Source organism: Lepidochelys kempii, chromosome 11 (genome assembly GCF_965140285.1).
Source record: "Lepidochelys kempii isolate rLepKem1 chromosome 11, rLepKem1.hap1, whole genome shotgun sequence".
Classification (NCBI taxonomy): Eukaryota; Metazoa; Chordata; order Testudines; family Cheloniidae; genus Lepidochelys; species Lepidochelys kempii.
The window spans coordinates 79,711,434-79,737,868 of record NC_136390.1 but is presented as its reverse complement, the minus strand read 5'-3'; the positions used below and the strand labels follow the sequence as shown (position 1 = coordinate 79,737,868).

Genomic DNA, 26,435 nt, shown 5'->3' with positions numbered 1-26,435 from the left:
TGGAGCTACTGATGAGCCGAAATTAGCTTTGCAACTTCCACTGACCCATTCTGATAATGATATTTAAAATGTATATAGCTCTTTAAATTGGTTTTATCAATTAAACTTTGGTCCTATGCACTAGATCTCTACTAGATGAGTTCAGTAAACTATTTCTCTTTTTTTTAGATTTTTAAGACTCTGAACTCTATTTTAAAAATTCAATTATGTGATAAATTAGATAAAGTGTTCCAGATTTACTTAGAATTTGCTAGAAAAAAATCTCTCAGCACATTTTTATACACTACAATTTCAGAGGGGGAGGTGGCGGGCGCAAGGGTTGAAATCAAATTTGTGATGGAAACGTTAGCTATGTATCAGAGTAACAGCCGTGTTAGTCTGTATTCGCAAAAAGAAAAGGAGTCCTTGTGGCACCTTAGAGACTAACCAATTTATTTGAGCATAAGCTTTCGTGAGCTACAGCTCACTTGTAGCTCACGAAAGCTTATGGTCAAATAAATTGGTTAGTCTCTAAGGTGCCACAAGTACTCCTGTTAGCTATGTTGTGGCTCTGGCTGCTAGATAGTAAAAGGAAGATGAAGAATGTTTCCATTTCCCTTCCACACACATGCTGCTTGTTTTTTAGGCTAATGACATGTGAGTAGAAGCTTGAAATATTATTTTGATCAGGGGTAGAACTGAGGGGGGACAATAAGTGTTCTCTCCCAAGTTCTGCTGGCAAAATAAGCTCTGTCCACTTAAGACCTCAGTCTGCCTCTTGCACTGCATCATGTAGCCATTCAAAATATGATCATGAATGTTCTTTGAACTCCTTGGGCTGCCCCTCCCCCCAAGTGAAGTTTACATATATCTGTGTCCTCTGCTGAGCTCCTTTTTGATTAGGAACATATAAATGGGATTACACTCCCAAGCCCACCCCCCTCTGGTTAAAATAAGATGCCACTTCCAGTAAATTTGTGCAGAATTTAGCAATATGATTCTTCCGCCTCTTTCTTGCATTCTTTGCACAGTGAAGTAGTTAACAAAGTTGGCATCTGAAATGTTATTATTGGGCATCTAAGTTAACACTACGTAAATGAATGGGGCACTTTACACCTCTCTAATGGTGTCATGCTCTCTGCGGACTTGGGCAAACATTGCTGGACCAGTTGCACTAAATTTACATCTCCATGGTTTTCTTTGCAACTGAAACAAGCTAGACACTTATTCCTGTAAAATAAGAGCTGACACTCTGGCATATAAGAGAGCAGTCGCGAGAGAGGTGGTGGTACATCATACTGCTATGTGCCTCCTAATTCAAGCCTTGAATGTGATGTTTAAAATAAAGTAGGTCTTTCCATATTTTAAAATGTCATTAGACCCAATTGTTTCTTACTAGTTTGTTTAGTAAACAGAATTTTATTTTGCAGATGAGAGGAAGAAAATAGAATTGGAAATGGAAAAGAAACACATCCAGACCCTGGAGGTATAAGTTCCATACTGTATACTGGACAAGATAAAACTGTACTGTAAATCAAAGCTGCCATGATCTCTTCCCTTTTCTATTATAACATTTTTGAAAGGGCAAATAAATGCAATATAAAATAAAAAGAAGCAGTAAAATATTACTCTTAACTGCTTTACTAATGCACCTATCCTGTTCTGTTAGACTCTTAAAGGAGACTGTGCACTGAAGACCGAAACATGTTTAAAAAACATCCGTGAGGAGCTATCTGAAAAACATCAGACTGAAATGGGTGAACTGCAGAAAACTCTGAAATTGGAACTAGAAAGAGTTAAAGAAGAGCTGAAGAGTCTATCTCTTAAAAAAGAGCAGGCGGAAAGTAAGTGTTATGTTTTGGAAAGTATTAGCTTTGTTGTAAGATATTTATCGTGAGGGATTCAAAGCTGGCTAGAGTAACTTTAGGAGTTGTACAGTGCATATAAAACAGCAATAATTTTTCAATTTTAACATTTGCAGTTAGAACCATGCCAATGATGCATAATTGTTCAGAAATTAGCAATTACAAAGTGACTACTTTAGCCAATGTAGCTTATCAGTCTTTATATTAATGTGTAGTTGTAATTGTAGCAAACTTAAGGTGAAAACCCAGAATGCATTTTCCCCACAAATATCAGAAAATGCAAGTGCCTACAATTTGTAGAAGTTTGTCCAATAAAAGATATCTCACCCACATTGTGTCTCTCTCATCCTGGGACCAACATAGCTACAACAAGACTGCAAGCTACAATTTTGCTGTCAATTGAGGGCCGAATCCTTCAGCGTGGGGCACGAGTCATTTGTGGTTTTGATTTAGAGTAAATTGCAGATTCTCTATAGTTAGAAGTCCTTAAATCAAAATTTGAGGACTTCAGAAATTCAGCCAGAGATTATGGGTCTATTACAGGAGTGGGTGATTGAGGTTCTATGGCCTGTGAGGTGCAACAGGTCAGACTAGAGTAGCCGTTCTCAAACTGTGGGTTGGGACCACAAAGTGGGTTGCGATCCCATTTTAATGGGGTTGCCAGGGTTGGCTTAGACTTGCTGGGGCTTGGGACCAAAGCTGAAACCCAAGCCCCACTACCTGGGGCTGAAGCTGAAGCCCGAGAGCTTCAGCCCTGGGTGGCAGGGCTCAGGTTACAGACCCCCCTGCCTGAGGCTGAAGCCCTTGGGCTTGGGCTTTGACCCCCCTGTCCAGGGTGGCGGAGCTCAGGTGAACTCAGGCTGTCGTCCACCCTCTTGGGGTCGTGTCATAATTTTTGTTGTCAGATGGGGGTTGCAGTGAAGTTTGAGAACCCCTGGACTAGATGATCATGATGGTTCCTTCTGACATTAAAGTCTATGATAGTCTGTGAGTCTCTTAATTAGGCAAAACTTCCACTAATTTCAGTGAGTGTTTTGCCTGATTTAAAGATTTCCAGATAGTATTCTGAACAGCCAGACTCCTGTTTGGATCTTAACAATATGGATGTATGATAGATTTTGGCAATTCTTTAAAATAATTGTCTCAAAAGTTACCTTCCTTAAACAGCAGAGTAACTGAAAGCCTCATTACTCAGAAAAGTGAGGGCCAGGATGAATAAATGACCACATGTGTGAAAATTTTTGTTGCTTTTAGGAGTCTGAAATGTGAGTGTGAGTGGCTCCTGAAGCCCTTGCCTTTGGAGAATTCTATCAGCAGGAGGCATAGCTGGCAGCAGCATCAGAGGCTGGTGCCTTCCGAGAATATAATAGGCCCACTGCCTTATATAGCAGCAGCCTGAGGAGTACAAAGAATTTATCCTGTGGAGAACTTGGCACCCAGTACCTCCTGCACTGTGCTTACATGAGGTGAAGCAGGGAGAGCTGGCCAGTTGGTTTGGGAGCCATATGTCCTCTGAGGTACCTAATACGTGAGAGGCAGGGGAAATGGCAACTATTGCAAATAAATGGAAAGCTGGCTTCAGGGTAACTGGCAATGGGGAACTTTGTGCCGGCTGGCATGCAGCAACACCAGCCCTGAGATATAAGTTCCATCCTGTTACGCATGTATAGCATTGGATACTTTTGCTATCCTGCTAGCAGTCCTCTGGCTGCTGTGAAGGAAGTCGCCTATGAGTTTCTTCCTATCCAGTCTCCTGTTGATCCTTTACTTGTTCCCCCAGAGTGCAGAGTCCAGCTATCTGTATGTGACAGAATCATTTCTGTTACTGCATTGTGGCTGGATGGGAGTGACTTGCAGGCAGAGTTTCCTCTCTGTGGCAGAGCAAAGGTCTGTTGAGGAGAAGCAGGTGGCAGGTCCATTTTGCTTAGGGAGAGCTCACTTAGATGGTGGGAGTACTCCAGCTGCCCTGAATCTTTCAAGTGCTCCTTTCTGTTTGAGGTGAGTGCATCTGTCCTTATCTCCCTTCCTTTTTCTGCAACTGTTTACGTTGGTAGCAGAAGTGCTTTCCCGTCCCATGGCCAACTATTTCTCCTTGCCTTTCGAGTCCTGGCTGCCAGCAACATTGTGAATGGGAGGTTCTCTGGAGAAATGTGTTCCCTGTGCATTTAAGGCTGCTGCTGTTTATTATGGCATTGTCTCTTACATATGTTTCATCTTCAGGTAGCCACCTCTGGTGTCCTCCCTGAGGACCTCACCACCTGTTGATGGCATTGCACACAGTGGACCATAAGGCTCTGTGTGGAAATACCAAGTTTCCACCTGCTGCATTTCTTTACTGTTAAAGTTCTTAGCGTGCTGATTACTGTGGTATAAGTGCCTGTACTGAGCTCACCAGTTGGTTCCTTTCACAAGGTTGTAACGGACCTTTCAGTTATTAACCTAGATAGAGAGTGCCTTAAACTTACAGTTAGCTAACCTATTAGCTTGTTGGCCTGGATTCATTGTTTTGTGCTTTAATTCGTCACAAAACTGATGTTGCATTAGGTAGTTCACCAAAAAAAAAAAAAAGTCTAATCTAATAATATAACAGCACTAACTTTGTTTTGTAGTGAAATGTAAAAATCTGGAGAATGAACACCAGATGGCAATTCCAAAACGATGTGAACAGCTGCAGACGGAACATGACCAATGTCTAGAAAACCTGAAAAGGAAAAGCAAGGAAAGAGAACAGGAGATGCGGCAGGAGGTTAATAAGATTTTTTGTTTTGAATGTTTGGTATGAATTAGGTAAGTGGCATAGTATTTAGGAGCCACAAGTGTTATTAAATAATGTGTGCCATTCTTCTGTATTTAACATTTAGATTTTTTTTAAGGGGAAATGTAGCATGATGTAAGTTGTTTTTTTGTTTTTTTTTTTATACCAAAATTAAGGGCATGAAGCCCAAATCAATATTAGATTAGTATTCACAGGTTTTTTTAAGCTGGATTTAACTCTGTGTAACACATCGCTAGATCTACTAATGTGGCACTTCCTGCAATTTAATCAAATCTTTACCTTAGTTCTTATTTAATATAGTTTCAGTTACTGATCCCTATATTTTTCTCAGTTGTTTGGTGAGACTATGAATGTGGAGAACAAGACATGACATAAGTGGCATGACAAACAGGTGGCTCCCTCATTTGTCTCAATTAGAGGGATATTCGTAGAGGAGTTAGGTCTTTCAGTGTCTCCACAAGCCTTGGTACTATAGCATTTCCACCCATGAGCAGCTGAACTGTTCCTAAGACATGAAAAGAGGCAGCTATTAAAACACAACAAAACAAACAAATTCTTAATGCATCTTTCGTAGATGGAGAAACTTCAGGCCACATATGAAGAATTAAAAACTCGATCACAAGAAGAAATCAAACAGCTTTGGTCTCAGCTTGATAGCACACGAGCAAGTCGACAGGAGCTAAGTGGTATGGTAGAAACACGTTACGGTTCTTGCCTTAGCTCACATAGAACAACACTGCGGGTGAAACAATTTTTAACAAAACGTATTGAACAGGCATTCGGTCACAGGAGCATACAGCAGGAGTTGTCACACAGGATTGGACAAATGGTCCATTTAATTCGGTTTCTGGTCAGTACCAGATGCTTCAGAATAAGGTTTAAAACGCTCAAGTAGGCAATACCATGCCTATGGGAAAAGTTTCAGTCCTGTTCTGCTGGTTTATAATTTGTCCTGAAGTATGAAGGCAGAGATGCCCTACAATTGTATTGTATCAGATTATGGTGTGGTGGTATCTGTGCCAAAGTTGAAGTTGCAGCTGAGCTGTCATCACTGCTACTGTCACTGCCACTGCTATTACCTGTCTATGTTGCATTAGGAACCAGAGGACCCGTAGTGTTTGACAGTTTACAAACAGGTAGTAAAATACAGCCCATGTCCCTTAAATCTTAAAATCAAATTTAAGATGAGCTGCAATGTGGTGTAACAAACAAATGAAGGTGAGGGAGGAAGAGGATAGCAGCAATAGGAACACATGGTTATGACAAACTAGTATTATGTACGATATGTGGAGGGTTTTTAAAGATCAAAATCAACACGAAATATTGATGGCAGTAATCCCTACTGCCCATCTATAATACTTGTCATTTGGCTGTTTATCATTACCCTGATCTTGGCCCCCTTTAAAATCTGAACAAAGGCATAGGTTAGATTAGTTCTGAAGCTGAAATAGTGTTTTCTAGTAGATTTGAATTGAGGTGGACAAGGATTCTGGAATTACATCTTAAAATTAAAGGGATTCACTAGTATTCAGGTGGTCATTTTAATGCTTAGTCCTTTCATTCCTAGAAGATCCACTGGGAGGGAGGAGGAATGCCCCCACAATCCCCTTGTTCTCCCAATCTACATTGGCCAAACCAGTCAGTCTCTACGCAAAAGAATAAATGGACACAAATCTGACATCATAGAATCGTAGAATATCAGGGTTGGAAGGGACCCCTGAAGGTCATCTAGTCCAACCCCCCGCTCGAAGCAGGACCAATTCCCAGTTAAATCATCCCAGCCAGGGCTTTGTCAAGCCTGACCTTAAAAACCTCTAAGGAAGGAGATTCTACCACCTCCCTAGGTAACGCATTCCAGTGTTTCACCACCCTCTTAGTGAAAAAGTTTTTCCTAATATCCAATCTAAACCTCCCCCACTGCAACTTGAGACCATTACTCCTCGTTCTGTCATCTGCTACCATTGAGAACAGTCTAGAGCCATCCTCTTTGGAACCCCCTTTCAGGTAGTTGAAAGCAGCTATCAAATGCCCCCTCATTCTTCTCTTCTGCAGGCTAAACAATCCCAGCTCCCTCAGCCTCTCCTCATAACTCATGTGTTCCAGTCCCCTAATCATTTTTGTTGCCCTTCGCTGGACTCTCTCCAATTTATCCACATCGTTCTTGTAGTGTGCGGCCCAAAACTGAACACAGTACTCCAGATGAGGCCTCACCAATGTCAAATAGAGGGGAACGATCACGTCCCTCGATCTGCTCGCTATGCCCCTACTTATACATCCCAAAATGCCATTGGCCTTCTTGGCAACAAGGGCACACTGCTGACTCATATCCAGCTTCTCGTCCACTGTCACCCCTAGGTCCTTTTCCGCAGAACTGCTGCCTAGCCATTCGGTCCCTAGTCTGTAGCGGTGCATTGGGTTCTTCCGTCCTAAGTGTAGGACCCTGCACTTATCCTTATTGAACCTCATCAGGAATCATAACATTCAAAAACCAGTCGGAGAACACTTCAGTCTTCCTGGTCACTCAATAACACACCTAAAAGTGGCAATTCTTCAACAAAAAAACTTCAGAAACAGACTCCAGTGTGAAACTGCAGAATTGGAATTAATTTGCAAACTGGACACCATCAAATTAGGCCTGAATAAAGACTGGGAGAGGTTGGGTCATTACAAAACCTAAACCTAATTTCCCCAATACTAATTTCCACCTACTGTTACTCACACCTTCTTGTCAGCTGCCTGAAATGGGCCACTCTCATTACCACTTCAAAAGTTATTTTTCCTCCCTTGGTATTCTTTTCTCAGATAGTCCTTTTCCGGCCCCCTCTCACAGCACATTGAGCTGTCCACAGGGGCACCCATATTTTCTTCCTGAGTAGACAGCTGTATTTTAGAATACATCAGCATTTGGTTAGAGTTCTAATTATTCCTTCCAGTACATACTGAATTCCATAAGCCCTGTTTTCCGATATCTAGCTTTCGTAGGTCCCTCTGAAATTATGTTCTTGAGTAATGTAAATAATTGTCTGCAACTTTGCCTCATTGATGTTCGCTCCCTCTTCTAATTAGTTGGTCCTCCTACTGACCCATGATGCATCCCACGACTAATCTGTCCTTTTGTTTTCTACCTCTTTACCAGTTCCTAGTTATCACAGCCGCTAGTGAGGCACTTCAACAAAGCCCTTCTGAAAGTTCATGTATACAGAAACCTATGAGTCTCCTTCATCTACTATTCTCTTGGCTTCCTACAAGAACTGTAATTGATTGAAGACTGTTATCCTTCACAAGGGTTAAGCCAGTTTATCCTATCTTTCTAGGTGACCAGAATCCTGACCACTGTGTACTCAACAGAACCATTGCATTCTAACATTTTTACATGATCCGGGGGGGGGGGGGGGTTGTCCACACTTTGCCAATCTATCAGCAAAGCAAGTCCTTTGACAAGATTATATTTAAGTTTAATTGTTGGATTTACATTTTTCAAAGTAGTTTGTGCTAGGAAGGCTGTTTCTGGGGTAAATCAATTTAGTTCAAAGCAGTTACAGTAATTCTTCTTATTCCTGCTGCATGGGAGCATTAGAAGGTGCAGGGTTCAACCCCCATTGCAGGACTCTGCATCATTATCATCCCTAGCTCTTATATAATGCTTGACATCAGTAGATCAAAAAATGCTTGGCAAAAGTCATCAGAATCATTATCCCCCTTTTACAGATGGGAAAACAGCGGCACACAGAGGGAAATTGACTTAACCAAAGGTCACACACTGAGCTAGTGCAGAGCTGGGAATAGAACCCAGGTCTCCTGAATCCCAGTCCAGTGCTCCATCCACTAGGTCACACTGCCTCTCCATAACCATTCCCAGCATTGAAGAGCACAAAGGAAGGGAGACGGGCTGGCTGACTGACTGCAGTGCTTACTCACTTCAAGAGGCGTAGTTTCTGGAGTACTCTTGGGGGAATTCTGCATCACTACGGTGCAGCAGACAAATGCCCCCACACAGATTGTCTTTACTTTCGATAGAAAATGGTGTCTGTGGGGAAGCAAAGAGACGCTGCACCAGTGCTCCTCCCCAGCAGGTCAGATGCCTCTGTTCTTGCAGCTGGGGGAGAGGTAAATCATGGCGGGGAGGGTCTGGGAAGGTTCTGGTGGGCCAGGGACATTAGTCCTGGCTGGGCCAGGGGGGCCGGGTGGGGGGAGGAGGACAACAGAGACTAAATTCTCCCTGCACAGAGCAGCCGGGGCTGGGTCAAATCAACCCCCAGAAACTTCTCCTGGCTTCAGGAAGCTCTGCACCGCGGGAGGGCAGGGGTGGTCAGAGTGAAGGGGGGTGAGGCTTGGTGGGGTGGGGATTCCAGGTGCAGGGAGGGAGTTGGCTCAGCGGTGGGAGTTGGATGCGGGTGGGTTGGGCAGATGGGGAGCAGCTCCCCTTACAATGACCCCTCCCTCCACCCACACACCGAGAATCCCCCCCGAACCTCCACTCTGCTGAGCCTCACCCCCTGCATTGAGAGCCCCCTGAGCCCCAATCTGCTGCACCCCACCCCCAACCCTACCAACCCCCACTGAATCCTAACCACCTTCATCTGGTCTCCCCTGCAGAGTCCAATTCTCCAGGCACCCAGAACCCCGCACCGAACCCCTGTGCATCCAGATTCCCCTTGCAACTGAACCGCTCACCAAGCTGCCTGCACCCAGATTGCTCAACACAGAACCCTGATTCTCTCGAGGGAATTCTGCACCAAAAAATTTAAAAATTTAAAATTCTGCAAAGTTCTGCATATTTATTTGTCAAAATAACATAGTAACATAATAATATAATCAGACCATTTTTAATTATTTTGGTAATTTATTTCAAAATACTTGTCAGCAATAATTGAAAATGGTGTGATTATATTGTGTTTGTTTTGACAAAATATGCAGAACTTTGCAGAATTTTAAAATGTGTGCAGAATTTTTTACTTTTTTGGCACAGAATTTTTAATTTTTTGGTGCGGAATACTGGTGGTATGTGTGCAACACAAATGCTGCTGTGCACACCTGTAGCGTTGTAGTGTGGACACTTACTAAGGGACAGAAGTGGTTTTCCTGTCAATGTAGGTAATTCTCCCTTTTGAGAGGAGGAAGATAGGTCGATGGAAGATGCTTCTGTTGACCTACCTGCAGCTACAGTTGGGGTTAGGTTGACCTAACTACATCATCCATGGTGCAATTTTTTTCTCAGTCCTGAATGATGTTACTCGATCAGTCTAACCTTTTAGGTGCAGACGAGGCCTAAGAGTGGGGTAAATGGGGACGTGGCTATGTTTTCTCTGCTCCCTCACCCCTTAATTTGTACTCAGTGTAAGGTGTAGCAAGACCTGCTCTGCTAACCCTCCCAAAAAATGTTGAGGCATTGGCATTATGTCTTTGAAGGCATGACTCCTGATGCTGCCTGTTGGGTTCTGTGCTTTTCTCCCCATCCAAAATATGGTTCATCTTCATAGGATCTATGGTGGAGTCCAAAGTGTGTGTGTGGGTGGTTTTTTTTTTTTTTTTTGGGATTAAAAACAAGGTTAAAAGTATTGCTGTTCCATCTTCTACTCAGAGTTAAAAGAACAGCTTCTGGCTCGCACATCACATGTGGATGAAATAGAACGTTTAAAGCAAGACTTTGAACAGCAGCGGCAGCAGAGAAGAAGCGAACATGAAACTGAGTTGGAACAACTGAGAATTTACTTTGAAGAGAAACTAGGGGCAGCTGAAGAAAACTACAGAGAAGAATTAACTCTGCTGCATCAGAGGCTGCAAGAATTAAAGGAATACTCTTTGTTGGAGTCAGAGATTAGTCAAGATCAGCCTTTAGATATCAGGTGATGACTGTTTTTTTTTCTTTAATCTCATCTGTGACAAAACACACTCAACTTTCCTTTCCTAGAAAAGACTTTAGGCTTTGTGTGTGTATTTGGATTGGTGGTGGGAGGTCAGAAACCCCAGGATGGAAGTTAGTAATGGATGCAGACAGTTTCTTGTTGAAATGGTTATTCAGGAGTGTTTGACTAGATTCTGGTCTGTACATACCTATACTCTAATATCTTAAGAATCAATACATTCTTCTAATTCTGTATTTTATAGTGAGTCTTCAAGTTAATTTTCTAAATTACTTTTCTCTGCTCAGCTCCTCGGTCACACTTTTCGAAGAGGCAAGTGAAAAAGAGAGAAGGGATACGCTTGACCAACTAACTCAGCAACTGGAGCAGCACAAGGTGAAATGTCAATTTTAACAAAAATTATAGTGCACATTTTAAAATGTCCACAAAAACATGACCGATGCTTCACACCTCTTAGCATGGTTTTCATAGCAGGTGCTATTCTGAGGTCTTGTATTACTATTGTTTTGTTGTTTTTACCAAGTATACTAGAAGGTATTATCTTAAACAAAACTATACAACTTGAGAAAATAAGTGAACAAAGGATGTTTTTGATGCATTATCTTGGCTTTTTTGTTTACTTGCTGCTTAAGAAATAAGTGTTTCAAGAGTTGCCATGGAGCTTAGGAAGTCCTTTCCCCTGTGTGGCTCCTGGCTGAGTGCTACAAAGGGGTCCTGGTTCAAGAGTAAGGCTTCTAGGTGCTATGGTAATACAAACAATAGTATAAGCAGTCTCCTTCCCCTATGTTAGTGTCAAAAACCTTGACAAGCTCCCTATTCAGGTGCCTACAGGCATTTCCCACTCTCCTAGATCCTCTGGCAGCTCCTGGAGCTCTACTTTACCTTGTGGTAGCATGGCTGTATAAACAGAGTTAGGCCTTCTGGGGATCCCTCTACTCCCAGAGTTGAGGAGGTAGAAGTGGGTGTAGAAGCAAGAATATTTTGAGGAGGCAGACTGGTAAGTGAACTTGTATGTTTACAGTATGCTATGGGTACTTACTGTCAAATTAATTCTTTAGCCTAATTATCTGAAAGATAAAGGTATCCGTCTCTGTTCTGAATGTGTGTTTTCTGCAGGAAGAATTTACTTGTTTGCGACTACAATTGGAGGAAAAACACAGACATGAACTAGACTCCTTAAGATCTTCCCTTGCACTCCAATATAAGGAGGACCTGATGAAGATGAAGATGGATCTCTCAGACAGATATATTTCAGAAATTGAGGAATTAAAAAAGAAACATTGTCTAGATCTTGAACAACTCCGTGCCAAGCTTTCGGAAGAGCACATCAAAGGTAAGATGGAGATTCATAGATTCATAGATATTTAAGTCAGAAGGGACCATTATGATCATCTAGTTTGACCTCCTGCACAACGCAGGCCACAGAATTTCACCCACCACTCCTACAGAAAAACCCCTCACACCTATATCTGTGCTATTGAAGTCCTCAAATCGTAGTTTAAAGACTTCAAGGAGCAGAGAATCCTCCAGCAAGTGACCCGTGCCCCATGCTACAGAGGAAGGCGAAAAACCTCCAGGGCCTCTTCCAATCTGCCCTGGAGGAAAATTCCTTCCCGACCCCAAATATGGCAGTCAGCTAAATCCTGAGCATATGGGCAAGATTCATCAGCCAGATACTACAGAAAACTCTTTCCTGGGTAACTCAGATCCCACCCCATCTAATAGCCCATCACAGGCCATTGGGCCTATTTACCATGAATATTTAATTACCAAAACCATGTTATCCCATCATACCATCTCCTCCATAAACTTATTGAGTTTAATCTTAAAGCCAGATAGATCTTTTGCCCCCACTGCTTCCCTTGGAAGGCTATTCCAAAACTTCACTCCTCTGATGGTTAAAAACCTTTGTCTAATTTCTAGTCTAAATTTCCTAGTGGCCAGTTTATATCCATTTGTTCTTATGTCCACATTGGTACTGAGCTTAAATAATTCCTCTCCCTCTCTGGTATTTATCCCTCTGATACATTTATAGAGAGCAATCATATCTCCCTTCAACCTTCCTTTAGTTAGGCTAAACAAGCCAAGCTCCCTAAGTCTCCTTTCATAAGACAAGTTTTCCATTCCTCGGATCATCCGATCCAGTTCCAGTTTGAATTCATCCTTCTTAAACATGGGAGACCAGAACTGCACACAGTATTCCAGGTGAGGTCTCACCAGTGCCTTGTATAATGGTACTAAAACCTCCTTATCCCTACTGGAAATACCTCTCCTGATGCATCCCAAGACCGCATTAGCTTTTTTCACAGCCATATCACATTGGTGGCTTGTAGTCATCCTATGATCAACGAATATTCCAAGGTCCTTATCCTCCTCTGTTACTTCTAATTGATGCGTCCCTAGCTTATAACTAAAATTCTTGTTATTACTCCCTAAATGCATGACCTTACATGTCTCACTGTTAAATTTCATCCTATTACTATTACTCCAGTTTACAAGGTCATCCAGATCCTCCTGTAGGGTATCCCTGTCCTTCTCTAAATTGGCAATACCTCCCAGCTTTGTATCATCCGCAAACTTTATTAGCACACTCCCACTTTTTGTGCCAAGGTCAGTAATAAAAAGATTAAGATTGGTCCCAAAACCGATCCTTGAGGAACTCCACTGGTAACCTCCCTCCAGCCTGACAGTTCACCTTTCAGTAGGACCTGTTGTAGTCTCCCCTTTAACCAATTCCTTATCCACCTTTCAATTTTCCTATTGATCCCCATCTTATCCAATTTAACTAATAATTCCCCATGTGGCACGGTATCAAATGCCTTACTGAAATCTAGGTAAATTAGATCCACTGCGTTTCCTTTGTCTAAAAAATCGGTTACTTCCTCAAAGGAGGAGATCAGGTTGGTGTGGCACGATCTACCTTTTAAAACCATGTTGTATTTTGTCCCATTTACTATTGACTTCAATGTCCTTGACTACCTTCTCCTTCAAAATTTTTTCCAAGACCTTGCATACTACAGATGTCAAACTAACAGGCCTGTAGTTACCCTGATCACTTTTTTTCCCTTTTGTAAAAATAGGAACTATGTTAGCAATTCTCCAATCATACGGTACAACCCCTGAGTTTACAGATTCATTAAAAATTCTTGCTAATGGGCTTGCAATTTCTTGTGCCAATTCCTTTAATATTCTTGGATGAAGATTATCTGGGCCCCCCGATTTAGTCACATTAAACTGTTTGAGTTTCGCTTCTACCTCAAATATGGTAATGTCTACCTCCATATCCTCATTCCCATTTGTCATGCTACCATTATCTCTAAGATCCTCTTTAGTCTTATTAAAGACTGAGGCAAAGTATTTGTTTAGATATTGGGCCATGCCTAGATTATCCTTGACCTCCACTCCATCCTCAGTGTTTAGCGGTCCCACTTCTTCTTTCTTTGTTTCCTTCTATTTATATGACTATAGAACCTTTTACTATTGGTTTTAATTCCCTTTGCAAGGTCCAACTCTACTTGACTTTTAGCCTGTCTCACTTTATCTCTACATGTTCTGACCTCCATAAGGTAGCTTTCCTTGCTGATCCCTCCCTTCTTCCACTCCCTGTATGCTTTCTGCTTTTTCTTAATCACCTTTCTGAAATGCGTACTCATCCACCTTGGTCTACAACTCCTGCCTATGATTTTTTCCCCCTTTCTTGGGATGCAGGCTTCCGATAGCTTCTGCAGCTTTGATTTAAAATAATCCCAGGCCTCCTCTGCCTTTAGATCCACAAGTTCTTCAGTCCAATCCACTTCCCTAACTAATTTCCTTAATTTTTGAAAGTCAGCCCTTTTGAAATCAAAAACCCTAGCTGCAGATTTATTTTTATTAATCTTTCTGTTCAGTTTGAACTGAATTAGCTCATGATCACTTGAGCCAAGATTATCCCCTACAACCATTTCTTCTATGAGGTCCTCACTACTCACCAAAACCAAATCTAAAATGGCATCCCCTCTAGTTGGTTCAGCAACTACTTGCTGAAGGAATCCATCAGCTATCGCATCTAGGCAAATCTGAGCCCTGTTATTATTACTAGCACTTGTCCTCCAGTCTATATCTGGGAAGTTAAAGTCTCCCATGATCATGCAGTGTCCATTAGTATTTACTTCATTAAAAACATTAAAAAGGGCTCTATCCATATCCAAATTAGATCCCGGCGGTCTATAGCACACCCCAAGCACTATCCTAGGGGAGACTCTAATAGTTTTCTTCCCCAATTTAATTTCTGCCCGGACGGACTCTATCTTATCCATTCCATCGCTTCTTATTTCTTTACATTCTACCTCATCCTTGATATACAGTGCTACTCCACCACCTTTACCTTTATTTCGGTCTTTCCTAAACAGCACATGCCCTTCAATACCCATAGTCCAGTCCTGACGACTATTCCACCCTGTTTCTGTTCTCCCTAGAATATCTGGTTTCACTTCCTGCACCAGTAACTCTAGTTCCTCCATTTCGTTACCTCGGCTCCTCGCATTGGTGTACAAACATCTTCATTCCTGCTGTTTGGCCTCGCTCGCGTTCTGTACCCGATTGGGCACGGTCATTCTACAGCCAGTATGACCTATCAGATTAGTATCCACACTGCCCTTCCTCCTACCCATGGCTGTATCCTTTCTTACGTTGTTTTCTTCCCTCTCAATGCTAAAATCCGGTGTGGAGATTACCTGGACATCTCCCAACCATCTCCCCCAAATTCCTAGTTTAAAACTCTCAATCAGTTGTGCCAGCCTCCATCCTAGAAGTCTATTTCCTTCCCTACTCAGATGAAGTCCATCCCGAGAGAACTGTCCTATGTCCATGAATGCCTCCCAGTGGCCATACATCCCAAAGCCCTCCTTATAGCACCACTGCCTAAGCCATCTGTTGATAGTCATAATCTTGTCACACCTTTGTTGCCCTTTTCTAGGAACAGGCAGAATCCCACTAAAGATCACCTGAGCCTCAATTTCCTTAAGCGTCTTCCCCAGCCTAGTATAGTCTCCCTTAATACTTTCCAGTGAGAATCTAGCCGTATCATTTGTTCCCACATGAAGGATAATTAGGGGATTCTTTCCCGCTCCCTTTAGAATCCTTTTCAACCTCAGGTCTACATCCCATATCTTAGCACCTGGAAGACAGCACACCCTCCTATTCTCTGGATCAGCTCTGGTTACAGGCCTATCTATTCTTCTCAGTAAAGAGTCCCCAATCACATAGACTTGTCTTTTCCTAGTGATGGTGCTATTCTCCAGTCTATCCCCTGTTCCCTCTGCCTGCAAGTTCTTTCCATTCCTATTCTCCCTTTTAATCCTCTTTAACCCATCCTGTATCCTTCTGGGGCTCATATTTGGTGTAATGTCCATTAACTCTTCCCCTTTTCCTATAGGACTAGCCGCTCTTCTCGTCTTCCTTGCCCTTCCACCTTCAGTGACTACCTGCTGAGCCCCTTCTTCATTTTCCAACTCTGCAAACCTATTCTTGAGCTCTATTTCTCCTTCACTAGCCTGTCTTTTCCTCTGCCTGGTTCTTGTGTACTTGCAGGTTCATGTGTAAAATGGAAAGCTGCTTGGATTTTTTTTATCTTTAGGCTTTAAAGGATTATTTGAAGGAATATGAAAATTCCAAATTAGTTTGGAATTACATAAAAGAAATCTAGCGCTTTAAACTTGTTAATAATGGTACTTAGAATTGTTTGTTTTTATGATTCTTTTGTACACCTTTATCTTCATTTCCATAAGTATTCTTCCTGTAGAGTCCTAAATGTGAGTTTCTAGAATTTAATGGACTACAGCTGAGGAATGATTACCACAGGAGTGTCTCATGGATGTAACTTTCCATATTTGATGCTTTATAGGGGCCCTGTCAAGTTGTTGCACTTTGCTGAAAATTTCTCTACTTTAGTGTTACAAGAAACACCTAGACCACTAGCAGAAAGAGATTGGAGGGAAAAAATCCTGTTCCATATCTCTTCACTTTGATTTTTATGGCTTTAATAGCACTTAGTGAATAGGAGGGTTTACTGTCTTTCCTGCATATTCAGTAGGTAAGTTTCTTCGTTTGTGCAGATCTTTCTCACAGCTTTGGGGGGAGAGAATTATTTTAAAAGTCAGGAAAATATTACTTTAAAATTTGCCGGAGAGCTCAGGCTAAAGTAGTAATCCCCTCCTAAAAACTCAAATCTTTTGCTATTTTACTACTGTTGTATAACTAAGTTTAACAAAGGAATGTTCTGTCTGGGTGTAAGCCACGTTTTATTCAACTTCCCACCAGTGTCCCTTTTTTCCTGGAAGAAGCATGCTGCTTCTAACCTATTTATACTAAAACAGTGCAAAGCAATTTCAAGAGTTTTTTTATATAAATTTTACATGTGCCATGAAGGTGTGGGGAGGAGATAGTGGTAGTTCTTATATTTATTTCCTCTCTGAGATAGTATATGTGAGAGGAAAGCTTTTTGGACTTGGCATCCATACCCGGAAAGATAGTCAGAGTTAGTTGAATACCATCAGTCAGATGTTATTTAATTTGCTATTTATCAAATCATTTATAAAAGGTATACTATATTTCTGTTATTCAGCAATCTATGTAAGATACTGTACAAACTGTTCAAATTAAAAGGTTTCAGAGTAACAGCCGTGTCAGTCTGTATTCGCAAAAAGAAAAGGAGTACTTGTGGCACCTTAGAGACTAACCAATTTATTTGAGCATGAGCTTTCGTGAGCTACAGCTCACTTCATCGGATGCATGCCGTGGAAACTGCAGCAGACTTTATATACACACAGAGATCATGAAACAATACCTCCTCCCACCCCACTGTCCTGCTGGTAATAGCTTATCTAAAGTGATCATCAAGTTGGGCCATTTCCAGCACAAATCCAGGTTTTCTCACCCTCCCCCCCCCCAAACACACACACAAACTCACTCTCCTGCTGGTGATAGCCCATCCAAAGTGACAACTCTCTTCACAATGTGCATGATAATCAAGGTGGGCCATTTCCTGCACAAATCTAGGTTCTCTCACCCCCCCCCACCCCCATACACACACAAACTCACTCTCCTGCACATTGTAGGGAGAGTGGTCACTTTGGATGAGCTATTACCAGCAGGAGAGTGAGTTTGTGTGTGTATGGGGGTGGGGGGGGGTGAGAGAACCTGGATTTATGCTGGAAATAGCCCACCTTGATTATCATGCACATTGTAGGGAGAATGGTCACTTTGGATGAGCTATTACCAGCAGGATAGTGAGTTTGTGTGTGTGGTTTTTGGAGGGGGGTGAGGGGGTGAGAGAACCTGGATTTGTGCTGGAAATGGTCCACCTTGATTATCATGCACATTGTGAAGAGAGTTGTCACTTTGGATGGGCTATGACCAGCAGGATAGTGAGTTTGTGTGTGGGGGGGTGGAGGGTGAGAAAACCTGGATTTGTGCTGGAAATGGCCCAACTTGATGATCACTTTAGATAAGCTATTACCAGTAGGACAGTGGGGTGGGAGGAGGTATTGTTTCATGATTTCTGTGTGTATATAATGTCTGCTGCAGTTTCCATGGTATGCATCCGATGAAGTGAGCTGTAGCTCACGAAAGCTCATGCTCAAATAAATTGGTTAGTCTCTAAGGTGCCACAAGTACTCCTTTTCTTTTTGTTCAAATTAAAAATTCATTATCCTGCTAATTTTTGTCAAAGCTGCTTTTCTGCTATTTTTGGGGAGGTTGTGTTTATAAATATTGTTTGTTGTTTACTGAGGATATGCTTGAGCTGAGAGAATATTGCATCTTCAGAAAATCTGCCACCTCATTATCCACTAGGCCAGGGCTTGGCAAACTACAGTCCGATCCATGGGGTGTTTTAAGCCAGCCCGTGAGCTGCACCACGCGGCTGGGCCCCACTCCGGCTGGGGTGCTGGGTTGGGGGCTGCATCAGCGTCTCAGCCCCACTCCAGCCACAGCGCTGGCTCGGGGGCTGCACCACGTGGCTCCCAGAAGCCGTGGCATGGCCCTGTTCTGGCTCCTTCGCTCTCCAGTGGGAGCTGCAGGGGCGTTGCCTGTGGATGGGGCAGCGTGCAGAGCCGCCTGGCTGTGCCTCCGCATAGGAGCGGAGAAGGGACATGCCACTGCTTCCGGGAGCCGCTTGTGTAAACGCTGCTTGGAGCCTGCACCCACTTAGCTTCTCCCCACGCCACAACCCTGATTCCCCTCCTGTTCTCCAAACCCCTTGATCCCAGCCTGGAGCATCTTCCTGCACCCCAAATCTCTCCTCTCCAATCCCACCACAGAGCCCGCACCTCCAGCTGGAACTAGCACTCCTTCCTGCACCCTTGCCCCAGCCCTGATCCCCCTCCGAACCTCTTGGTCCCAGCCCAGAGCACCCTCCTGTACCCCAAACTCCTCATCCCCAGCCCCACCCCAGAGCCCGCACCCCAACCTCAATTTCGTGAGCATTCATGGCCCGCCCTACAATTTCTATTGCCCGATGTGGCTCTCAGGGCAAAAAGTTATCACCTGTTCCTCCTCCCATTTACATTTTAGATGCTGATAGGCTTAATGGTGATAGGCAGTGGTGATGTATAGTAGATTAAAAGGTAGTGCATAGATTCCAGTGCCAGAAGGGACCATTATAAGAAATGTAAGTGGAGAGATTTTATTACGTACTTCTTGGTAGCCTTGAAATCGAGAGAGCCACTGATGTTTGCTGTTTTACTGTCATTACTGAACTTAATTTTTTTACTTTTATGAATGATCAGGATCCTTTAAAACAAACTACAAAATGTTTTTTTCACCGTCAATCCAGAAATTACCAAACTGCGTCTACAGAGTGCTCAAGATGCAGCGCGCCAGGTTGAAGCAGAGGTTGTTGAACGAGTATGTGTGCTGGAGAATGAGCACAAAGCTAAACTCTCTCTCCTTCAGTCTGAGAAACAGTACATTGCAGAACTGCAGGGAGAAATACAACACTTAGAGAGAGAGTGTGCTAAACTAAAAGACATTGGTGTCCAGCATGAAATCCATCTGAAAGAGGAGATGGAAAAGGTAGTATGCATTAGTTTGTTTTTGCATTTAATATGAGATAACTTTGTCCAATACAACATCTGCCAGGCATAAAGCAAATTAATGGGAATAGTGACTGGAACGATACTTACCATTTGAACTTTCTTGTCTGTAGTGGGGTCTTAGTATTAATGGGAGTTGCATAGCTAAAACCTTGTAATGTTCTGATGAGTTGGGTCTGCAGATGGGTGATACATATGTAAAGGTTGAAGAATGGGGTGAAGGAGGTTGAAGTTGAAAATGAGGTTGAATAGTTTCATAGGACCTCAATCACACCTATTCTTCAACCTTTGCCCATAAATCACACATTTGAAATTACTTTAATACCATTTCAGATTTTTTTGTTTGCGCCCTAACCTGCGGAAAGATTAGAATCTGAAGTACTAAATGCTTATTTCCCCTTGTGAAATGACATAATGGCAAGTATAGGGAATGAGAGGAGGACAAGGATCTTAGACATAAGTTGAAAGACTTCAAAATGCCGTGAAGCCTGAATTTATGTAAAAATATTTTTTGGAATTTAGTCATTATTTAAATCTTCCTTTACTATTCTTTTGGAATTCTTAATAGTGCTTTGACTTAAATAAGGCATCAACAAATTGACGCTTAAATCTTGTGTTTTGTTGTGAAAGCTGACCCAAGCACAAGACTTGAATATTTAGATGGTTCTTAGAAGATGGTAAAATGTTAATTTTTTGTGCGTGGTGTGGCCCACCTTTTCATGCAGTGTGTCCTGAGGGCCACCTTTTTTCTCGTTCACCAGTCACTGTCACACAGATCACTTCCTCCTATTTACAGTTCTATAACAACCCTGCGTCAACTACAGCAATTGCTTAGGTAGAAAAGTAAAATGTTTAATGCATTTTAGCCGTCTTTTAATGTAATTTAGCAGCTGAAAGTGTGGTGGTAAACCCAGGACCTTATGACTAGTTGAATTTCTGAAGACCCAGTGGTCCACAGTTGAGGATCTGTAGGAGTTTAAATGGCTAATAAGAATATTTTATTCTGAACATTTCCAGTTGATATGGTTTCATCTCTTTATTTTTGTAATGTTCATAGATAAAATGTAGACTTGTTGATGATCACAAGAATGAATTAAAAAGAACTCGAGAAGAGGTCCAGCAAATGGAACAAGTGCACAAAGAAAAGGAGGAGGAATGGAAGTGTGAAAGAGAGGCCCTGAGGATCAAAGTTGAAGAGAAGTTATCACGGTTACGTACAGAACTTGAAGACAAGGCAGAGTATGAGAAACAAACTTTGCAAAAGGAGTTTGAACTTCGTGAAGCTGAAATGAATCAGCTTCGGGATCAGCAGGCTGCCAGAATTGTAGAACTGGAGAAGTCCCTAAAGGAGCAGCAGAACAATCTGCAGCAGCTAGAGGATAGCTTAGCAAGTGTGCAGACTACACAGAAAGCTCAGTATGACAGCGAACTGCAAGCTGCCAAGGCACTCATGGAAAAAATGTTGGAAAAAGCCACATTTGGGCTCCAAGAGGAATGTGCAGCTAAACTTATGGAAGCACAGAACAAGTATGTAATTAATTGGTTTTTACTGTTCTTGTTTTAAAACCTCATAAGAAATGGCAATTCATAATTTTGTCACTTGGTGGCACCAAAAAATTATCTAAATATAACCATGTATATTATTTTAGCAAGGAGTGGTAGTGTTATCCATGAAGTCTCACTGCTAGATTTTACTTCATATAAATACACACTAACACCAGCAATTATTAAAAAATAATCACTACAGTATTACATATAGAAATAAATGGCAACTTCAGTTTTGTACTTTTAGCCTCCTAATAAGAGTAATATCCAGCCCTGCCTCCCTCGGTTGCTTTCTGTTCAGTTCACAGTAAACTGAAGCGCCGAATGTGTTTACAAAGCAGGTACCACAGATTTCCCCACACTGTCCTGTTAATATACCTTCATTGTGAGTTAAAGGGAATAATCTCTGTGCATGCACATTAAATGCTTAGCTTTGTGGATGCTGCCACCTATATTAATGATTTTTGTAATATGGGCACTTGTCTACTAAGCAGTAACCTGAGATGACCATCTCACTTTACAGAGTCATTGTACTGTTCCAAGTTAATTCCTTTGTGTTACTATGGATAAAATGGGTAAAAATGTGGTGATCAAATTTAACAATTTTTGCCTAGTTTTTCTTCTTTGCATCTTATCAATGCTTGTTTGACAACATTCTTAATTTTCTTGGAAATTAGATTTATGGAGGAACACAAAATTATGACTCAAAAATTCACAACAGAGCAAGAGCTTCTCCTCCAAGAGTTGAAAGGGAAGCATGCTGATGAGCTAGAACTCCAGAGTCAACAGCTACAGGAGAAGCATAAGCAACATATTTTATCCCTCACAGCTGAGCTGCAGACAAAGCACCAAGCTGAAATTGAGACACTTACATCTACATTACAAAGCAAACAGCAGGCTCATCTTGAAGCTCATATAGCTGAGCTGCAGGCAAAGCATCAAACACAAATTGATGAATTGGAAGCTAAACACTTGTCAAATCTGGATTCTTTGGAGTCTTCATACCTGTCTGAAATTCAGATTATACGAGATGAGCACAAACAAGCTGTTGAGGATCTACAGATGCATTTCATAGCGCAGCTGCATGAGAAGGATAAGGCAAATCAAGCAATTTTGACTCAGGAAATGGAAAGGCTGAAATTAAAACATTCTGAAGAGCTGCAACTTTCACAAGACAATCTGAAAATTGAGCTAGCTACTATTCATATTGAAAAACTTAAAGCCATGGCTGCTGAGCTGGAAGAAGCTCATAAGGTGAGTCAGGGGAAAACAAGACAGTAAGATGACCCTCTTTGGTTTTGAGTTTAGATTGATTTCAAATGAAAGACTGTTGGTTTTCTAGAGTTGTTTCGTTCCATTTGCAAAATGCTCTATTGATTGAGCAGCTGCTGCTTAACTCCTTTGTAATCGTTTTCTTAATTATTAAGAACAAAGGCAAAAGGAGAGATTATAGGCAAATACATATTTAAATATGATCATTATGCAAGCTTAGATACTGAGTTTAATGGAAATACCAAGTTTTTCTTCTTTGTTACTTTCACTACGTGTAAAAATGTTTAAAATCTACAGGGCTTGGAAATGAGAGAATAGTTCATACATTTTCCTCAACAGTTTTATTACTTCCCATAGGATATCATTTTGGAGAAGTGCAATCACTTACTTTGTATAAAGTATTTTTAAAATTATTTTGAAATAAGAATTTCAAAACACGTTTTGCATGAACCTTCTAGAATGGGCAGCTGCCTGCAGTTTTTTGCTTTTCCTTATGTAACAAAATTTTTATATTTTGAAAATGGTTTCAACCACAGTGCAGTAAGGAAGAGCTGGTAATTCTTAAGAACAATATAGTAGTAAAGTTGGTTCTTGATTGTTACTGATATTCTTCCTTAATGGTACATCATACAGAAATATTCTAAACGGCAAGCTCAGATCATCATTTATTCCTTTGGACCCTGTTGAGTAAACTGGCTGAGGGGAAGCATAAAAGGTGGCAGTCATAGGACAATAACTCTTTTGCTTCAGTCCTAGTGTGTGACAATACTGCATCTTTTATCTAGCTAAGTTATACATTTTAATGTGTGTATATATAGTACAACTTAATTGGCCCTCCAAAAACCTTCCATTTTGTAGCTAACTTCATCCTTCTCATTAATTAGTTCTAAGTAACTTGTTAAAGGTAAAAATACTCTTAATAGATTCTCAGGTTTCAGCAATATCATAGTAAACCTACGATCCTGCTAAATCACATTTTGCATAATTTTCGAAACTTGAACAGAATTTAGGAAGTCTTGAAATATGTTACGCTTCCAGTACATTGAAATAACATCTTCTAAGGGTGTTTGAGAGTGCTTTAGCTTCTTGTTATGTATCATGAGTCCCAGAAGTAGGGTAGTGGCTTGTTGCTAGGATATAAAGTCCCAGCAGATGCTATTGAATATTTTCCTTCTGTTGAGTAAGGACACAAAGGGCATCATTTTGTACTGGTTTATTTAGAGCCTACTAAATTTTTGTAAGCCTACTCGATTATACTGATGATAGGCACAAAAGTTGCCACTCTTTGCCCCTCATTCAAGAAAGCATCCCTTTTCATGTCAACACTTAAATTGGTGCTAAAGTTCCACTGAAGTCTCATGCTTAAGTGCTCCTGATTGTAATGTGTTTGATGTCGGGGGGTTGTGGTGATGAGAGTTGTATGTAGGAAGGAACAAGAAGACCTATAGAGATGTAATTTCTTATTACTAGTAAGTTTTAAAAAATAAATTCAAAGGTAAGTGAAGTGCATGCTCAGTCAGGGTCCAGGAGATGCTGGTAGTAAATATTCACTTATGTGGTTTGGAAATTCACCGGGCAGAGGGTAACTTTAATACTGCAGCATACCATTCATGAACTGGATATAATGAGGATGTTTGCTATTTTTAAATGAATAATATTATAGGAAGATTTGAATACAACTCTTCAAAATCAAAGATGTTTGTTGGAAGAAGAAAATCATAAGGCTCTGGATATATTGCGTGAAGAAGTATTGCATATGGAGGAACATCATAAAAAAGCACTAAAAGAGCTCCAAGATCTCCATGTGGCAGAAGTTCAGAAACAGAAAGAAGAATACTCCTGGCAGCTGCAGGAAGAGCTAGAGAAGCTAAAAGCACAGCATGAACATGAAGAGGAGGTAAGGACTGCTCAAATAGCTTATCTTCTAAAATAGAACAGATAAAATTTTGTTACCTTGAAAACAAAAATCACCAGTTATGGAGTTGGATACAACTTGATTTGATGCACTAGTGTAAGTAAAGAAACAAAACAACCTTGAGACATTTAAACCTACCTCTAATCTAAAGTACATTAAAATTATAACTCTCTTCAATATATCGACAAACAAATTTATTTAGCTTAGCTTATCATGCCTGTATATGTGTGTAGTCTTTTGTTGTTGATTTTATCAGACCTTCATTTTCCTCACTGTTTTTTTTAACTGAAAAATTTTAAACATCCTTTGTAATTGAATATGTGTACCCAATACTGACTTATTTTTATGTTGCATTATCTATTTAAGGGAAGGGAATAGTTACCTTGAAGTTCAATGTGAGAATAAGTGAACTGTTTTGAGCAGCATTGGTTTTTTCAGTGGTACTTAGGCTTCTAGATAGCTGTCACTTTTGAAAATGAGATTACAGTTCTTACCTTCTTTCCTTAGAGCGTTTCCCACTTCTTTTGTTGCTAGTGTGTGTACAGAAGGAAGCAAGCTTCTTGAATGAAGTCCAAGAAACATTTTTCATTATGCTTCTTGGCTAGTGTTAGTTTTTGTTTTTTTTCTTGAGTTACTGCTGAAGTACAATAGAATCCAGCTTTTTCTGGCTTCAGCTGTGTACCACAGATGTTGTAGTGAGTCCTCAAATGACTAAGATTTCATTATTGCAGTATGTACTGAAAAAATAATGAAACACATTTACAAGTGTGCTCTGAAGAGTCACAAATGATTAAAATTGAACTTCATTTAAATACATCTGACAAAATAAATGAACAACATTTCTTTTAAAGTAGGGACACTTTATTCTTTGAGCACCTGTCCCTATGTGTATTCCACTGTAGGTACTTATGCGCTTTATGTGCCGGACACTGGAAGTTTCTTGCTGGCAATCTCTGGTGGTCCACATACGTGCCTTTGCTCTCCTTACTGAGAGTATAAGGGGCAGTGTGGACTGGCAGCATTTCCGGTTCTTTCGTACTGCTGGATGTTCTGAGACAGAGCCCTTCAGTGTCCAGAGCTGCTCCTCTGTCTTCAACCTGTAAATATTGTACATATTTTTTATAGTTGTCTAGTTAGTTTGCTTAGTAATAGCTAGTTAGAAATCCTCTCCCCAAATCTGGGAGCCCTTCCCAGTATGGGGTTAGATTATGCCCAGATTATCGGGCTTTAAAAAACTGTATCTCTTGCCCGCACTCCTTTCTGGTTAGCAACGATCATCGGTGGTACCTTACTGCACTTTGCAACATGATTATCTGCCATTCTTTTCCCAGCCAAACCTGGCAAGTACAGGAATTCAGGCTGAGGAAAAACTTTATGGAGCATGCATTGAAGCCTTAGACCCGGGCTGGGGGATCCCCTTGTATATCTAGTAGAGGTAGCCAGAAGTGTGCCTCTTAGCACCACAATGTCTGACTCAGAAGCAGGAAAGAGCAGTGCCAAAGACCTTTCTCCCCGGGCTCCCCAGTAGAGCAGGAAGTACTTCCGTAAGCACAGGAGCACATCCCCCTCTAAATTCACCTCAAAGAGGGGATCCCTCCCTGACTTTGAAGTCAGGCAAGTCTTATCACCCTGGTCCCATGGATTTAGGTCCATCTAAGACTTGCGGCTCTGTAAGAGGCGTGTAAGAGCAGAAGTACTTCAGTACCAGCCTCGACATCTGTGATATCTACTCCAATACTGGCCAGGATTAGGCAGCAGAACCTGAAGGATGGAGAACTGTCAGAACCAACCAAGAAAAGTCAGCAAGACCTCAGCACATTGTCTGTACTGCCAAGATCTCATAAGGAGCCATCAATCACATTGGCTCCAGTGGTGCAGAGGGACAAGACTGCACTCCCCTAAAAGGATACAGACTTTAATCACTCCGGAGGATATTTTTGTCCTTTTGGATCCATAATCTCCAGTAATGATGGAACCAGCTCCCAGCAGAAAGATTTTGACCCCAACATTTGGCAGGGACTACTAGAGGGGAGGTTTGTCCCTTATCTTGTCCTTCAACTGAAGGACAAGATAAGGGACAAACCTCCCCTCTAGTAGTTGTTGCATCCCCACTCAGTTAGGACCACCGACACTGCCTATGGAAATGCA

The 26,435-nt window shown here is 41.5% G+C and overlaps 1 protein-coding gene across 6 annotated transcripts in view; it reads left to right on the top strand.

Moving 5' to 3' along the window:
• Nucleotides 1-26,435, top strand: part of PCNT (pericentrin) — a 228,556-nt gene that overhangs the window by 74,176 nt on the left and 127,945 nt on the right. For 3 of the 6 annotated variants that reach the window (XM_073306956.1, XM_073306953.2, XM_073306954.2), the window contains exons 11-22: nt 1,410-1,465; nt 1,649-1,823; nt 4,454-4,590; nt 5,195-5,306; nt 8,638-8,727; nt 10,202-10,466; nt 10,772-10,859; nt 11,601-11,817; nt 19,297-19,535; nt 20,613-21,082; nt 21,778-22,354; nt 24,036-24,269. In XM_073306956.1, coding sequence (XP_073163057.1) covers nt 1,410-1,465; nt 1,649-1,823; nt 4,454-4,590; nt 5,195-5,306; nt 8,638-8,727; nt 10,202-10,466; nt 10,772-10,859; nt 11,601-11,817; nt 19,297-19,535; nt 20,613-21,082; nt 21,778-22,354; nt 24,036-24,269 — 2,660 coding nt within the window. The remainder of the gene's footprint in view (nt 1-1,409; nt 1,466-1,648; nt 1,824-4,453; nt 4,591-5,194; nt 5,307-8,637; nt 8,728-10,201; nt 10,467-10,771; nt 10,860-11,600; nt 11,818-19,296; nt 19,536-20,612; nt 21,083-21,777; nt 22,355-24,035; nt 24,270-26,435) is intronic. The other 3 variants (XM_073306955.2, XM_073306958.2, XM_073306957.2) reach the window with 1 other exon arrangement.